At 37.5% G+C, this 18,331-nt stretch overlaps 4 protein-coding genes across 4 annotated transcripts in view; 2 read left to right on the top strand and 2 right to left on the bottom strand.

Moving 5' to 3' along the window:
• LOC126376972 (G protein-coupled receptor kinase 2) overlaps positions 1 to 9,507 on the bottom strand; it is an 85,862-nt gene extending 76,355 nt beyond the window's left edge. Inside the window, exon 1 of the mRNA XM_050024527.1 lies at positions 9,031 to 9,507. Within this exon, the coding sequence (XP_049880484.1) occupies positions 9,031 to 9,082 (52 nt within the window). The 5' untranslated portion in view covers positions 9,083 to 9,507. The remainder of the gene's footprint in view (positions 1 to 9,030) is intronic.
• Positions 1 to 18,331, top strand: part of LOC126377253 (uncharacterized) — a 215,036-nt gene that overhangs the window by 36,008 nt on the left and 160,697 nt on the right. The window lies entirely within an intron of this gene.
• Positions 10,833 to 15,869, top strand: LOC126377005 (uncharacterized). Its single transcript, XM_050024584.1, has 3 exons — positions 10,833 to 11,249; positions 12,121 to 12,277; positions 12,726 to 15,869. Exons 1-3 carry the CDS (start codon positions 11,054 to 11,056, stop codon positions 15,412 to 15,414), a joined length of 3,042 nt encoding a protein of 1,013 aa, XP_049880541.1. The 5' UTR covers positions 10,833 to 11,053; the 3' UTR covers positions 15,415 to 15,869.
• Positions 18,162 to 18,331, bottom strand: part of LOC126377052 (zinc finger protein on ecdysone puffs) — a 78,744-nt gene continuing 78,574 nt past the window's right edge. The window contains exon 13 of the transcript XR_007567783.1: positions 18,162 to 18,277. The gene's annotated coding sequence lies outside the window, so the exon portion shown is untranslated. The remainder of the gene's footprint in view (positions 18,278 to 18,331) is intronic.

Genomic DNA, 18,331 nt, shown 5'->3' with positions numbered 1-18,331 from the left:
AAAATATTGTTATACAATTCAGTAATTCGGCAGCCTAATATCATTTCCCAGACAGATAATTCCAAGCATTAATATCTTCTAAATAATCACTAACCTTATAATAACCTTAAATAAATAATAATAAATAAACTTGATAGTATTATTTATTAGCTACATTAGAATAAACAATTTCTTTTTTTTATTATGCAGACGATCTCGCAAGTTGTCACAAGTACCGGTCTATAGTAGAATCCATAAATACGTGTCCAATAACTAGATGGCGCTAGTTGTATTTTAGAACGCGGTATCGAAGTTAGCTCACGGTGATAAGGCTACCACCTAAATCGCGCCATACAATTTAAGTAAGATGAACCGTAGGTAGCTGGTTACTACCTAAACTTTTTGACGGCAATGTCTACATGAGTTTCTTATGTAGACAAGCCTAATAATATCTTAATAAATTATAATCATTTATTGAAATATTCCATAACTTAAACAACTTGTCTATATGCATCCCACTGTTTCTGTTAGGCCATCCCCTCAATCAATCCGAGATTGGTATGGTGCAAACCACGCTGCTCCACTACGGGTTGCTGGAGGCATTTGGTTAACCAACGGCTCAACATCATCATCTTACTATTATTGAATTTGGAACGATCACATTGAGAATTAAAAACCTTATAATAATCGATGTAACACGACTTGTTCTTGGATGATGTTTCGATTTTTTGATGAAAAGTTTATTTTGTCCCATCGTATTAAATATTTATATGGGGGGATGCGGGTTAGGTAAATTCACTCCCTTTATCCCTTAAGGAGCAGGCAGAATTAGAATCACAAAATAAATATCAAATGTAAACATTTGGCTTTGAAAATGTTGAATAATGATGCGTCGTTGTAATTATCTCGAATATGTTTGCACATAATGGAATGGCATATAATATCGAATTTCCTCCGCGTTGTGTTGTCCTGATGAAGTGATAACTCCAGCGGTGTTCCGTTTATTATAACGTTCTGGTACTGTCAACATCATTTATTTTGTTTGTTTGTTTAACACTTATTTTGTTTTTGTTTATTTTGGTGACAATAAAGCGACAAATGTGCTAAATCATTTCAGCTTTCGTTTTATACTTTCTGTGGTTTCTTGCACTTTAAGAGTACCTGCCCCCGCGGAACAACAAAATTATATCGCCAGCTTCGACCTATAGACACAGCGAATGCTATCTACGCAGATTAATGTCGTATGGTTATTGATCAAAGAAGATAGATCAACAAAGTCGTTAATTGTACCTTTACTGTCCTATACGCAAGTTAAAATCAACAACCTCCTTTTTTGAAGTCGGTGAAAAACAAATAGAACAATCAATCAATAATACTTTATCGAACTGTTCGGTTTTAAAGTAACAATTTGATTATCCCGCTTCAGCGCATTTTTGTAGGCGCAATAAAAATGCAATATTAGTTTATTTTATTAAATAAACAAAGCATAACATAAACTCACGACTATATCCCAATTGGGGTAGTCAGAGGTACATCCATCACAAGATGAACTAAATACCCAGACCGCACCGAGCTTTCTGTTAGACCAACGTGATAGGTGGTGAGCCGTATCGCCGTCTATAATGGTTTGGACACTCTCGACCATTACAGACGACGATAATCATAATCATCATTTATTGGTAAAAATATTACACGTCAATATAAAAAATAAAAAATTCTTAGTAATTAGGTAACTTATACCTATAGTTACATAGTTCAAACCATTTTAAAGAAACATTAAAAAAATAAATGAACTACTTACTTAAATACAATTATTATATTTACATTTATTGTTGTGTCATGAATACATTAAATATTACTTTTTAAAATTAACAAACTCATCGTACGAGTAAAATGTGTGCTCGATAAGCCATCGCTTGCTATGGCCAACTATCACTGTCAAACCAATATGGTTTATTAACCGACTTCAAAAAGAGAAGGAGGTTATTTTATTCAATAAACTTCACCAATAACCCGACAGTTACTATCAACAGTATGACCAGTTATCTGACCATGGCGTTCCGAATGTGAATCCATTTAACGATATTTTTAAAGTACCGAATACCGAGTTACAAATATTGGTCAAAACTGCGGGTATTCGGTTCGAGTTTGTTTCGTTTGTGGTTTTGTCGAATATGAGTACCCTTCCAACTTTTAGTAGCATTTAATCGTGCTTTTTTTACGACTGTGGTCCAGTGGTTGAGCGTTGTGTTCACGATCCGGAGCACCTGGGTTCGAGTCCCGGTGGGGACATTTGATGGAGTATGCTCTAGAAAATAGAAAAAAAAATGATGGAGTATGCTCCATACCACGGACTAGAAGAAAGCGGTTGGTAAGGCCAAGTGGACGCGAAACACGCGCCACACAAATATGAGCAAATAGTTCATTCTTCTCGTCCGCAAACTTCACACGCACGCACGGACCTCCTCGATAGTATATCAAAAAGTCGTTCACAGGACCCGTTTACCTAACCTGAAGATTTAGACAGAGATCCCTCCTTATCACAGGAAAGCTAAAACCTTAGTGTGATCGGCTATTTACCAAGAAAATACTTTTGTATGCTGTATTTACGAAAACTGATGATGAAAATTTACAATCTATCGCATAAAATATACATTGCCAGTAAAGTGGCTATGGAATTTGAGAAGCAGTAGAGCTATCGTGGTTATATGTTTACAGGAGTAGTAGTAAAAGAGAGTGGGGTTGAATCGGCGACAGCGGTTCTCATACAAAATGCGCTTTCCAACCTCCGTCGTCAACGTTAGGGCCTTTCCAACCTCTTTCTTCTATTCCGTGCTCCATACGGTCCATACCGACCGAAACAGCCTCCGTGGTCTAGTGGTTAGAGCGTTAGGCTCACGATCTGGAGGTCCGGGTTCGATTCCCGATGGGGACATTATCGAAATCACTTTGTGAGACTGTCCTTTGTTTGGTAAGGACTTTTCAGGCTTGAACCACCTGATCGTCCGAAACAGTAAGATGATTCCGTGCTTCGGAGGGCACGTTAAGCCGTTGGTTCCGGCTAATAGCTGTAAAATACCTCCACCAACCCGCAGTGGAGCAGCGTGGTGGAGTATGCTCCATACCCCCTCCGGTTGATTAAGGGGAGGCCTGTGCCCAGCAGTGGGACGTATATAGGCAGTTTATGTTACGATCCATACCCACTCCGGTTGATTGAGAGGAGGCCTGTGCCCAGCAGTGAGACGTAATAGGCTATTAATGTTATGTGTATAAATAGAGAACTTGATTAATAGTGACTCTAATTACCACCTAATTAGGTTCAAATGAAAATAACGAAATAATTAACAGTTTCACAATTCAATCTAACATTAAATACTATTGACGTAAACCACATAATGAAAGGTAGTTTAACTTGTTACAGTGTAAAAAAAACGACCACGCGCGACTCTGGATTCGTGTGTTGAGGGTTCCGTGTTTATTAATTTACCTAGACTTTCCAAGCTACGTTCCCCAAAAACAATATAGATGGCGTTCTACAGCTTTAACGTGGTAATTACCTATTTTCGCATTACACGGGTAAATAATTATTCAAAAAAATACAATGTAATGGCAGAGGCATGTATAAAAATAATTGTTGCTTGATATTTGGATCAGATATGTATACAATTATGTTCTTCTTCTTTTTTGCGAGTCGATGGCGATCGAAACTAAATTTTTGCTGACCAATAATTGGCCACGTAAAGGCTTCGTAAAGGTCTTTAATAGTGCAGGTGTTAGGGCACTTAGGACAGCACAAAAGGTGAGCCATAGTTTGTGGTGATACTCCACGCTCGCAATCAGCGCAACCATCAACCAGGTACCCGCTACCTATATTGCTTCTCTTTATTTTGATCAGAATAATAATAGATGGAAGATGTAACAGTGCGTGGGTGTAATAAAAAGGGTCATCATTTATACCTAAAAACAAAGATAAAAGATGCATATGTCTGTAACTTAGAAGGTCAAACGAAAGAAAATCTGCTTTGAATATTCTTTTTTTGAGGAACGTAGTTCGGAAAGACCGTCATTACAAAATCCTTTTTAAAGGCTCTACCAACCAGAATCACGTGCGTAATTATAATTATAGGATCTGTAAATCTTTAATAACATGCGTGTATCAGTATTTAATATTATTAAGTATGTCGTTTTTATATCTTGGGCCTATGGAGTCCCGGACTTTTGAAAGACGTGCGTGGGGCCGAAGCCAACAAGTAGAGGCCCCTTATGACAATTTAACCTAAATGTGGTGTGACACATTATTATTATAACACCTAACATGGCATCACGCCTGTATCCCCGAAGGGGTAGGCAGAGGTGTATAGTATATACGTACACCCACTCCACGATAGTTACGTTTATGTCATGTTATTATTGGCCCCGATTCCTGCTGACACCATCTAATTTTATTTTAAGTTATACCTGTCATTTTCTTAAGGGAAGGATGATTGACAACTGTTAATTTTAAATTGAATTAATAACCCGGCCAAATAAAATATGCATCTCGCTGATTAGCTATTCGTTTGACGTGTGCTGTCAACTTGATTCTGTCGGGTTATTGGCCAATATAAAATTGGAAGGGTTTTTAAAATTCCTGCCTAAAATTGAAGTGTGTTCCAAAAATATGCCTTTCGATTACTCGTCCCTTTCCTTTTCGGCGGATAAGAAAATGATAGGTATAACTTAAAATAAAGTTAGATGGTGTCTACAGCAATCGCTACCTATATGTGGGTTCTAAAATGTTTCGCAAACTGTACCCTAAAAGCCGAGTATACTGTTACCAGTGCGGTGGTTATTAACATTCTGTAATTAAAATTAATGGTGCCAGATCGATTGCAACTCTACACACTAACGCTTACATTTATATTTCACATTTGGTAAAAATTGATGTGTTTTTGTAACTATTTAATTGGTTATCAATGCAAGGTGATCATTCATGTTGCCAATGCAAGAAATCTAAACTGGTTAGTGTAAATTGAAATTGTTTTTTTATAGCTTATGTCATCATCACTAATTTAAGAGCCACACTCTTGTCGGTGTAGCATTCTCCGTGCTACTGTTTAGGGAAAAGTCGGGCAGTAGTTTCCCTCTTGCCTTCCGCCCCGCAATACTCTGTCTGACGCGTGTGGGATGGCGCCCAGAGTAGTCTATTTCAAAGCCGTACTAGGACTCCTGTCCTGCACCGCTGTACTGACAGTTACTGCTGCCCTCTGTTAGGTTCCAGGTTACAGTCCCCGCGACATATGTGGCTCATCTGTCAATACTAAATACAAGATCCGCTCGCACGACACTGTAAAAATGAGATTTTATGTTCTGTTTGGGGTGTTTTTACGGTGACAAAGGGGTTAAAAAGCCAACATCGAAGCAGTACATCTAAAAAGCAATATTAGTAATTGACATTTGACCACACTTAAAGTGGGATATCCCTATCCATCCATAGGGAAGGCCCGTGCCCCAGTAGTGGGGACGTTAATGGGCTGGTGATGATGAAAGTGGGATAAGGGTAGGATGATGATGATGGTTTATCACAAGTTAATACCAAATATAACTAACAATTACATATATAAAAATATTTATGTTATATATATTTTTTCCTTAATTTAGTTAAGAGTTAAATATGACTTAATATTTTAATATTAATCTTTTCCTTAGTAACCTATTACACATATGCAATAGTTCATAAATCATTAATATTATAGTTATGTATAGTAATAATGACTTATTATTTTTAAATTGACGGCCTCCGTGGTCCTGTGGTTGAGCGTTGTGCTCACGATCCGGAGGTCCCGGGTTCGAATCCCGGTGGCGACAAATCACAAAAATCACTTTGTGATCCCTAGTTTGGTTAGGACATTACAGGCTGATCACCTGATTGTCCAAAAAGTAGAAAGATCCGTGCTTCGGAAGGCACGTTAAGCCGTTGGTCCCGGTTATTACTTACTGATGTAAGTACGTAGTCGTTACATGAGTCATGTCAGGGGCCTATGGCGTCTCAGTAATAACCCTGACACCAGGGTTGATGGGGTTGGTAATCCACCTCACAATCCACACGATAGAAGAGAAGATTTTTAAATTGAAGTAGTTGTTTGTAACTATAATGAGCGACTTTCCAGCCTACATTTTCCAAAAACAATACAGATGGCATTGTACAGCTTTAACACAATAATTACCTATTTTCTCATTACTTGGAAACATAATCATTCCAAAATACAATGCAATGGCAGAAGCATTATACAGAACTTTTTTTTTTTTTTTATATATAAACTTGCAATCAGTCCTTGGACTTTCAGCAGTTCTACAGAACTAACTGTTGTTATATTCTATTGTGAAATTAATATTATTGATCAACATACTATTAGATGCCGCATGAAGGCGACCATTCAATCTGTTTCGTTTGAACTGTGAGATTGTTATTTTTATTTTAGTTTTACTAGCACATCGTAAAATGGTTCTATCACAGTTTTATCTTAAGTGGTTTATTCAAGGGACCAATACAATGAGATAACATAATGCAGCGTGTGAGAAAGAGATAAGTTGATCCATGGTTAGAAGAAATAAGATGTGGTGTAAAAGACGATACAGTGACTAAGATTGAGAACGGAATGTTAGGTTGGTTTGGACACGTAGAGCGGATGAAGGATAATGGAATGGCGAAAGCGGTATGTAAAGCGAAAGTTGGTGGCTGGCAGAGGAAGACCTAGAAGGACTTACATTGACCAAATTGTACTTAGAAAAGGTTTTAATACGATCTACTCTGAACCGGCGTGCGCGTATGAAACGATCGATGAATGTGGAGGAAGCAAGAGAAGTGTGTCAGGATCGAAGCAAATGGAATTCCATAGTCTCTGCTTACCCCGGTGGGAAATAGGCGTGGGTTTATATATATACGACATATAAATGCCGTACGGTTATTGGTCGAAGCCGTCGGCATAAATTGGTAGTTTCCTAGTTCAAAGATAAATCATGAAATTCTAATTTTACTTAATAAAGACAGATGTAAAGGTGACAAAAACCGATTATTTACGAATTTTAACAAAAAAAAATGTAATATTCAGTACGACAATTTGACACGTTTTTCTTTGACTTCCCAGTATGCTTTTTAATAATAATAATAAAGATCTTTTTATTCAAATTCCATAGTAATTTCGCGTTTTGATGTTTAGTAAAAAGTAACTGATTTGACTAGTTGGAAACTGGTCTATTCTGCAGGGGATGGTGCGGGCGGGGGGGCTGGTTCTGGGGGGGTGGGCTGGTTCTGGGGGGGGCTGGTTGTAATAATCAGTACGACAATTTGACACGTTTTTCTTGACGTCACAGTATGCTTTTTCATTCAAATTCCATAGTAATTTCGTGTCTTGATATTTGTAAAAAGTAACTGATTTGACTAGTTGGAAACTGGCCTATTTTGCAGGGGATGGTGCGGGCGGGGGGGCTGGTGCTCGGGGTGGGGGCAGCTGGTGCTGAGAGGGGGGGCTGGTTCTTCTATTGTTACGCCTTTTTTGAAAATTCACATTCTAGAACTACAAGATAAGCTAAATTGTGGGTGTTTAGCCCTCACCAATGTTTCTGTTACACCCAACATACATTTCCCTAAAAAACAGCCTACATAATCCTACTCTCACATCCAAATGGTTAATAGCTGAATGAAAAAAACTTTAACAATGTTGCATTCTTGTTTACAGTTGTGGCAATGACTTTACAACAATCTGCCAATGTCAAACATACATTTTAAAAATAGTTTGTAATAGGTTTACCTATTCAAAGTTTACTATTTTTAAGATAGTGTAAGACATCAATTTGAGATTAAGTTCTGTTCACTGAGTGTCTTTAAATATTCTTGTTCTTATTTTTTATTAAAATAATGAGAATAGGTATGGAACTTTTTTTCCCCTCTCTAACTTGCGATCGGTTTTCCAACCATAAGCAGTTTTATTGCTAAGCAGTATTGGCGTGTAAGGCATGCCCGCCCATTGTTGGGATGCCTGCATGTAGATTACGGTAGATTGCTACAGGTCATCCCATGTGTAGGATCTCTTCAGACGTCTTGTTTGTAGTGGCTCACTTAAGACTTGGGCAAGTTGGTTTTGGTGATGTTCGATCCTGTCCCTGTAGGTTGCGGTCATCGCTTTTATCTCCTCTCGTACTGTAGGAATGTTTAAGTACTGGTGGATTTCATCCATCTTTGTGAACCAAGGGGCATTGAATATGGAACTTACACATAGCATATAGCATAGCGAGAAGTGGCTGTAGGTATATGGTTACTATACACTCTGTTTTTGGGGTATGTGTGTGTGCATATAAAGAAACATATTAACATGCATGATGTGATTGAACTGGGGTATGTATCCACTATCCACTGCTGTTGTAGTTGTGTTGGGTTTGTCACATACAACATTCAAAATTGCACCCCACATACCTCCTTTAAATAATAAAATTGATCAACAAATCTCATATTACAAAGAAAATGAGTTGTGATTGGTACATTAATTCCTCATTAAATTCATGCTGGTCTCTTTACTAGGTCATCCACTCCAGCGAGCTTGTTTACTGATCAGACGGTACGACAACATCCTATACATAGTATGCGTTGTGTTGTGAATACAGAATCCTCAACAACAGACTACTCATGAATAATTCCCGCGTCGTAACACGACTTTAAATTGTAAATCACTTGTACTGAACTAGGTTTGCTTGCGTGACACTTCATTTTATTGCAATGTAGATGTTGCCCGCGACTTGGTTCGCGTAGACTTCTGTCTTCGCGGCAAGTACACTGAAAAGTACCCTATGTCGCTCACTGTACCCCTAACAATATGAATGCAAAATTTTATCATGATCGGTTCAGTAATTTCGTGAAGAAAAAGAAGCACTCACTTTCGGAATTACAATATTAGTTACGATTCAACGCATGACATAGATAGGCAGTACTGCTTTAAATTTTCGGACGTTCATAAAAAAAGTTCGTAAGAATGTTTCGAAGTTTCGAAAAGTGTTTGATACTTTTGTGAGACATACCTTCTCTGGCTTTCAAGTAAACTGTGTTGGCGACGATATTCTCTAATTCCATCAGTTCCAGTGTGGCGGATTATATCGGAGACCCTCCAGGAAGCAATGACCCGCCGCTGCGGCCGCTCCGCCGCCCGCCGCCGGACCGCGCGTCTTCCCATCAATGTGCTCGCGACGCCGCACTACACAACACTCGCCGCGACAATATCACATTAAACACTATCACCCAGCGGCACAAACAACACACGAACAGCCACACTCGAACTGTCGGCGATAAACACGCAAGACACTTCAGACTTCACCGCGGATTCAGGGGTGTGGTAAAAGATATCATAACAAAACAATCCAACAACAATTATATACGCGCACCACGCAGCCGAATGCGAAGTTAAATGGACAGTTTCTTTCAATTTGTACGTAAACGGAGAACACGCCCGAAATTACAGCGATTTATTGATGACGGAAAGCAATACGCTACAAAATCCTACTGCGATGTGGTAGAAAATCTGTTCCAGTTGCCATGTTACGAGAAAAAAAAATTCTAAATGTCACTAGTGTTTGCCCGCCGACTTGTCCCAAGTTTGGTTTTGCATGAACATGAATTATACTTTTGGAACAGTTATTTTATTTATTCCGTGGACAAGAATAGTTTCATCGTTTTGTCTATTTGAGATGTATTGTTCTTGTTCACATTAGCACAGGGTATCTTAGTTTAGGCTCCAGCCTATACAAAAATTACCATGTATTTTTGTAGACCAAGAAAGAAAGACAAAAGCTCAAAGTATCGTCGATCAATAGAAATATTCGTATGCTTTTAAATATTATTAGAACTAACGGGGAACAATCAGTATCACTTGTATTGTATCTAGTGATGTGCCGGATCGTTAAAAATGTATATCCGCGGATACGGATATTCAGTGTAAAGATCCGCGGATACGGATCTTTATTTTCTTATTCGATATTATTCGATTGGTGTCGGCGCCCGCGACGTTGAAACGATAGTTGACGTCTTCGCTCGCCGCAACGTCAGGCAGGACACGTTGTAACTTGATATTTTATCTTGCTTTCATTATAAAGATCTATCTATCTAAATGTTTGCAATATAAAGGTGCCAAATATTTGATTTTAAGAAATAAAAACAATCTGAATGGAATTTTATAGTTTTTTTATTTAATAATTCTACTTAATCACCTGAAAAAGATCCGTAAAAGATCCGCGTGAAAAGTAACGGACACGGATACGGATACGAATTTTTCTTTTATCTCGGATATCCGCGGATACGGATACGGATATTCGGAACATCACTAATTGTATCTTTCCGTCTCGCTAGCACGCACGGGGTAAGGTGGCACACATTACAAAAAAAAAAGTATAAATAAATAATATTTTTTACGTTAATTATTTCATAAATCTTCTTAAATAGTAGATATTCTAAAAACTGTCAACATTTTACATGTATTTTTTTAAACAGTATAGCCAACCTAAGAAAAAAAACTACGTTCACAAATGATAATAAATAACAAATAACGTTATTCATTAGTTTGTTGTCGTTGTCACTGTTGCATGTAGGATCACAAAACTTGAATTAGTAGTTTCATTTCGCAGAAGCAATAGCTTTAGTTTCGTTTCGGCCCACAGAAAAGCTTTATAAAAATAATGATAAGAGTCTATTTCAATACTACGTATATTGAACGCGTTCATAGCAGACAGCTGACAATTGTCAATCTGATATTACTGCGGAACTCTGTAAACTCATTCGAACTTTAGTCAAAGTAATTATTTTATGTTTCACTTATACCCTGATAATTCCCTGTTGCCAGAAAGAGATGTTGAGTTATGCATATCGCACTTGAGTAAATGTAATGTGATTTAGGTATTCATAGTAGCACTTCAAAAACCGCGAAATATCGGCATGGTTTTCACGTGTTATTTTCGTTTTAAATAATTGCAATAAATTGTAAAACGTGATTTTTAAGTGTAATCTGTGAAATTTATTATTAATAGTATAAATTCTCCATGATTATTTAGCAAAATGAAGCAAGATCCGTGTTCGGTGTGTGGCGGAACAGACATGAACCTTATAGATGGATTTTACTATTGTGTAGAGTGTGGTACTCAGGATGTGAACGCTCAGGAGACTATAGTGGAGCACACAGTGCTCGCCGATGGCACATTCGCTCACGCTGCCACTAGAAAATTCACCACAGTCCTGAAAGATGCTGTCGAAAGTAAGGTTATAATTATAATTGTTACCATAACATTCTCCTCTCTTACCCATAACATTGACTCACACCTACAATTCTTAGGTGGTAGAGTCCTAAGTTGTTAAAATCACTTGCAGCTGTTCTTGGTATTATTGTCTAAATATAAATATTTTGATCTGGTCACTGCACTTTACTCAAGATGATAATCATAAGCAGTATGGATATTCCTAAACCACTCTGACTAAGCGAGCTTTATTACACACAAACATATAGAAAGACAAATGGATAGAAACTGCTTCAAAGCAGTAAGGCCTATATCTTCCAGGTGGCCACTAACATGAATCAACTATAAAAAAACTTGCATCTTATTAATGAAACATTCAGGGGCCTGTGGTGGCTCAATAATAACCCTGGCGCCGTTGTGGTTGGTCATCCACTTCACAATAGAAGAAATGAAACATTGCTACTACATTGTATCCATGTATTTATTTGTTGTTCAAATTAAATTCTGTGCAATAAAGTATATTCAATTGAGGAAACCCACATTCCTGTAAATGCAATTTGGAGGTATGTGACCTATTGTGCTGGTGTTCCCTCTGTGGGTTGGAAGGCCAGACAGGCAGTTGCTTCTTTAAAAAACCAGACCTATCAAATCTTCAGGTTAGGTAAGCGAACCCTGTGAAAAATGGAATAATGCTAGGGAAATGATGATCATCTTCTATTGTGTGGGCTATGAGGTGGATTACTAACCCCATCAACCCTGGTGTCAGGGTTATTACTGAGCCGCCATAGGCCCCTGACATGACGACTATGTGCTTATATTAGTAAGAGTCTCTTACTAAGAGATGATGATGAAAGTATATTTGATTTGATTTGAAACATTGTCATTTTACAGTGAGCGAAGAATGGCACAAATGGCATGCCTTCAACTTCATCCTGGCCGGGCTAGTGGATGAGCTGACAGACCTTGGAGCACCACCCGGGTTCCGGATGAAGGTCATGTGGATATGGACTCGGTACATCAAGGCGTATCAGGATAAGGAGAAGATGGGGTAAGAAATCACAATAGATATAAGACCAATATTGTACCAGTGATGAGTATATTATTATGAATACACAAAAGGAACCCTGAAACAATGTTAATCAATCAACCAGAAAGCAATTATGCATCATAATGTGTTATTAAATTAATGTCAGTAACCCTGATTGAATCAAATCATTTCTATTAATTTTCTAATATAGTTAGATAGGCTTAGTTGTTTTGAATAATTGATAAAAACGGATCAGTGAATTATAAAAAAAAAATATTTTAACTCAAAGTGCAGGCATTGTTAACGGACAGACAATAAAAACGCGTGCAGCGCCGGCGGAGTCGGTCGGGAGTCGCGTGGGCGCCGCGACCAGCGTTCCTGTTGTCTCTTCGTTTTTCTGTTTTCTCTTTTCATAAAGTTTCTGGACCATAATATTTTGATGTAATGAAATGAAACATTTTCTTTCCAGTATGCTTGCTAGTGCTGACAAGGAAGAGGTAAAAAAATCCAAACTGTTTATATTTGAAGATGAAGTAGAAGAAGAAAGTGCTGCAGAGAGTGAAGAAGACATTGAAAAGAACATAGTTAGCAAGCGTAAGCGAAGAAATGCTCGTACAAAGAAAGAAAGTGTAGCAAGAGCTAAGGCAAGTGTCAAAGTTGTTACCAAAGGCTTATTGTTAGCTATTCTTTATCTAGCACTAAATTTCTGTCAAAGTCAAATACAATTATCCCATATATTAAGGTTCGTTAGAGAGAGGCGACTGAGTATTGTACATTGCACAAGATTTGTGCCAAAAGAACTGAATGTAAAGTCCATTCCACACTGGAGAAACTTTGTAAACTGTAGGGAGTATACCTCGAAAGGTATCCTGCAAATTGCAATGTCACTTATCAAATCTTTGAAATTAGGCCCTCCATTAGTGCCAGATTTAAGAAAAATTGTAGACAATTTGGTAACAGATCTTTGCCTTCCAAAAGAGTTCAAGAATTTAGTTTATTCCCTAATGCATTACATTCCATGTGACTTTTTGGCAGTAGATTATAAGTTTGCAAATAGGGCTCTAGTGAGAGTACCAGATTTCGAAGGTGTTGTGATGGCTTATATTCTCATAGCTTTGAAAATGACTTTCGGGTTAGATGATCAATATGAAATTACTCTATCTAATGCTGTTGAGCAAATAAATGACGAAGAAAATCGATTGAAATCTCACAAGTTGGGCTTGTACTCGCAACCAACAGATAGATTATTTTCATTCCGTGAATGGTGCAACTTTTTGCAGTTTAGAAAGAAAATGTTATGTAAATATTATTTGCCAATGGCACAACAACATAATTTAGACATTGATGACCGAGTTTTCATGGAACAGCTAGGGTCTCGACGCAAACGCAAAGACGAACTGAGTGACGAAGTAATAATGGACATTCTAAATAAGTTACCTTGGAGAGATGACGGGAAGGCCATACCCATATCCGAATTTACAGCAACTCTGACGCCAATGTCTAATTACACCGATGTAATTTTACAATATGTATTAGATACCGATCTAAAGCTCTTATTGAGCGAAGATTTCACCCAATACTCGCTGAAATACACATGTCAGGACTTGATGCTTGTAATCAATGAAAAAAACTTGATAACAGGCGTGAGTGAAGAAAACAAAACTATAAATCGAATGATAATAGGTACTCTGGTCGCCAAGGAAGGAGATTACAGTATGGTATTTGTTAGAAATTGTGACAATAAGAATTGGTTGAAAACTAGACAGCCTACAAAAGACCATGTTATTAAAACAGATGAGCATGAGAGTAGTGACAAAGATAATGATCCTGGCTATGATTCTAATAATACAGAAACTAGTCCAATTGAGAAGGAAGTCGTAGTAACAAATGAAGATAGTGATGATGATGATACACCTGAGAGAAAGCTAGAAACAATTGAGGAAGAAGCGGAAGGCACGTCAATATTTGATGACCCTTTTGATGACATAAATGAAGATAAAAAAAGCACAATAGAAGAACTTGATAACGATGGTGATGTCAGTGACCAGTTCAATAATGCTTCAATAAATCTAGATAATTTAGTTAAGAGTTTTACTGGCGAATCCAGTTTCATACCAGCCAAATTCAACCCAGAAACCTTTGATAGAGAGCAGACAATCAAGGAATGTATATTAATGGCATGTAAAAAATATAGAATACCAGTACCAAAGGATCCTAATCCTAGAAAAAGAAGGAACCCTTTCATTCGAGGTGAAGCTGGTGTAAGTGATGCGAAAAGAACGAGGGTTGATAGAACGAGTAATGTGAAAGAGGGTAAGATAGAGACGGATAGAATAATGAGTGCATATTACGCTAACTTACAAAAAGATTTACTGGACAAAGTATCAGAACATGTGAAGTCATTTGTTCAAGAGTACCAAGACAACTTCAATATTGACGATACATTAAATAAAACTTGTGATCTATCAAGCATACATAATGATAGTCAAATAAAAGATGAAGTCATGGATAATGAAGCAGCTTGTGAAGATAAAAGTTTAGTTGAAATTGATAGCACTGATAAACAAGTAGACTCTAGTATTATGGAGGGTAATAGTGATGAAGAAAACATCCCAGATGATCCTTTACGGAAGGAGTCAAACCCCGAATTCGACGAAAAAACTCACGATACTAAACAACTTTACGTGAAATACGATGAAGACTTTGTATTTGATGGCATTTTAGATATTGAAGATCCAGAAATAGACAAAATTATTGCTAAAAAAATTGAAGAGTGTAAATTTAATGAACCAGTAATACATTGCCCTAAAGACTTGACACCAGAAGAGGACAAAAGTGACTCTGATGATTCTGAAGAAGAAAGTCTATTAGAATACAAAAATAAGCAAGATGACAAATATTTTGAGCCTTTGATTGAAGAATCTACCGAAATAAAAAAGTTTAGTTATTGGACAAGGCATTACGCGTCAGCTATGATGAGGAGAAATGCAGATTTAAAGTTGAAATTTGACTTGGAAATCAAGCAGAATTGTCCGAAAAGTTTTAACTTTGTCATTCAAGAATGCGCAGCCATTTTGGACTGCACAGCATTCTCACTTTACAAACATATTCAGTTTTTAGAGCAACAGTTACTTAATAGAGCTGTGAAACTAAAATAAAATTAAGTTCAGAATCTGCACCACGGTCATAGAATAAAACTGTACTACATACAGAGCGGTAACTACGCCCCGGGACAATCCGCATCCGGCGCTAACCTCACCCCCTCTGGGTCTTTAGTCTTAATAGCCGTAAGCTAAGGAGTAAGGGGGAGCGCGCGCGAACGTCCTGTCTCGCTCGCTCCTACGCCATAAGGCGGCACACGGTAAGAAAGATTTTTGTATCGAGTGTGTGTAAGTGATATTCGCTAAAAGGCGACGATTAACTCAATACCTACCTCTCCGGTTACTTGAGGAGACTGTTTATGTTTTAAGTTTGTATAGTAATTATAGGACAAAATCCGCCTTGATAATAGGGTAGTTTCATACTAGTCAAATCAGTTACTTTTTACTAAACGTCAACATACGAAATTACTATGTAATTTTTATGAAAAAGCAACCTGTGACGTCATAGAAAAGGGTGAATATCAAAATGTGCCAAGTTTGGAGGCGAACTGTCATATAATTTTTTCGTGAAAAATTGGGGAAATTGGGAATTGAAAAATTCCTTTTTCATGTCGGAACCGAGGATCCTGTTGGATCTTTTTCATGTCGCAACCCAATTTTTCACGAAAAAATAATATGAAATTTCGCCACCAAACTTGAAATTTTGAGATTCACCCAAAAACGTGACAAAATGACGCACTTATTATTACATTTTTCATTATTAAAATTCATAAATAAGTTAAATAGTAAAAAGAAAACGTTTTTGTCACCTTTAGATCTGTCTTTATTTAGTAAACAGAATTTCATAATTTATCTGACCCAGGACTACCCAATTGAGTGAAATATTATTGTTATAGGTATTGATTAGTGTTGCCCGATAATCGACTGGATATTGATTATTTTTTAAGCTTTTAAATAATTTAAATATCGATATGTTATTGAAAATTCTACAATTATATCGATTATAATCTAATAATTGTTAGATATACTCGTATAGATTATATCGATATTTAGATAATTTAGGGGTAAATAATCGATTATTCGACAACACCAGTATTGATGTGTAGTACACACAGACTCACTAAGAATGGTCATGCATGCACCGACTCTATAAGTATAATGTTAACTTGAAAGGCCTTTATTTGTATACAGATTTAGATATAAGTAGCCAATTCTTTGACTAGGTTTTATGGGATCTGAGGGGTTGAGCAATATTGCAATTTGACATTTGCGCATATAAAGTGCGCAATGCAAATAGCAATGTTGTTTGGATAACCTTGAAATGTTAGCTGTACGTTTTGAGCATATGTGGTGTTCTTATACCATGGCTCAACCCTTATGATTTGAAAATTGTGTGATATATTTATTTATGGAAGAATCTGAAGTTATACAAACATTATAATGGCCCCGATTCCTGGAGACACCGCCTAATTTTATTTTAAGTTATATCCGTCATTTTCATATCCGTCGAAAAGGAAAGGGACGGATGATTCACAGCTCTTAATTTTAGGAAGAATGAGTAAATGAATGTGTCGGGTTATTGACTGATGTAAAATTTTTAGACGGTTGGTTTAGATTTGTGCTTAAAATTGACGTGTGTTCCATAAATTTTATGCTTGTCGATTACCCGTCCCTTTCCTTTTCGGCGGATAAGAAAATGACAGATATAACTTAAAATAAAATTAGATGGTATTTACAGGAATTAGCACCAATATCATAGAGAAACTAATGTGTTATAATCATGCATTCATAATGTACCTATTTACAATGAAGTTGAGACCTCAGAGATTAAATTGTTATATTTTAAATGCACCTATATTTTCATTTCAATATTATTTCCTTGTACCCAAATAACAAGTTTCCATATTTCTGGTAAACAATAGAGAAGTTAACAAGTATCGAAAGTAGTTCCAAAATAAACATAGTATTGGTCTCACAATCCGTAGATCACGGGTTCGAATCCCGATGGGGACATAAAACGATAATCGTAAAAATTCTAAGACTGGCAAAAATCACTTTGTGGGCCCTAGTTTGGTTTGGACATACCCCGATACCGACCACGGCGGCGTGGTCGACGATTTCCCTCAATCAGCGCTTATCGCTATCGACCCACTAGGGTCGATTAATTCTTTCAAATATTTTTTTCCTCTCAGACGACGCCCTGAGCCGAGGAGGCAACTGGGCACCCTGGGGCCTGTTGTCTTAAACTTTGTATCTGGTGAGACTCCCCATTTGTCCGGCCAAATAGTTAATGCCATCTGCGGCAAATCTACAATAAGTCACGTCAAAAAAAATGAAAAAAGTTGGGACATTACAGGTTGATCACTCGATTGTCTGAAAGAAAGCTTCGAAGGTTCAATAATAACCTCTGACACCAGGGTTCCTGAGGTAGGTGTTCCACCTCACAACCCACATGATAGATGAATGTGAAAATGTGTGTGGGGTTAAACGTGATTTTTAAATATTAAAAAAAAATCCTCGTTGAGCCATCTTCATGGCCACCCAGCAGCATATGCGGAGGGCCGCGTTATATACGTTATATGTTTATTTATTTTTTTAAAGAACGTCTAGGGCCCTGTGCCGAGGTTTTTCTTGCAGCTTCTTTTCCCCGGCTACCTATACAGGTTGTGAGAAGCTGCAGTAGTTTTAGGCGGATGAGACGTTCGTTACGTAAAAAATTACGATTCAAAGTGTAACTATGTTACCTACTGAATAAAGATATTTTTGAATTTGAATATAATGAAAACCACAAAGTATCCATCATCAGCCGTACGACGCCCACTGCTGGGCATAGGCCTCCCTCAAGGATCTCCACTACGATCGGTCCTGCGCTGCCCGCATCCAGCGGCTTCCCGCGACCTTCACCAGATCGTCGGTCCACCTTGTAGCGGGCCTACCCACTGAGCGTGGTCCGACACGTGGTCGCCATTCCAGA

Source organism: Pectinophora gossypiella, chromosome 22, assembly GCF_024362695.1.
Source record: "Pectinophora gossypiella chromosome 22, ilPecGoss1.1, whole genome shotgun sequence".
Taxonomy (NCBI): Eukaryota; Metazoa; Arthropoda; class Insecta; order Lepidoptera; family Gelechiidae; genus Pectinophora; species Pectinophora gossypiella.
Note: the sequence above shows the minus strand (reverse complement) of the source record. Positions and strands in the feature narration are given on the sequence as shown.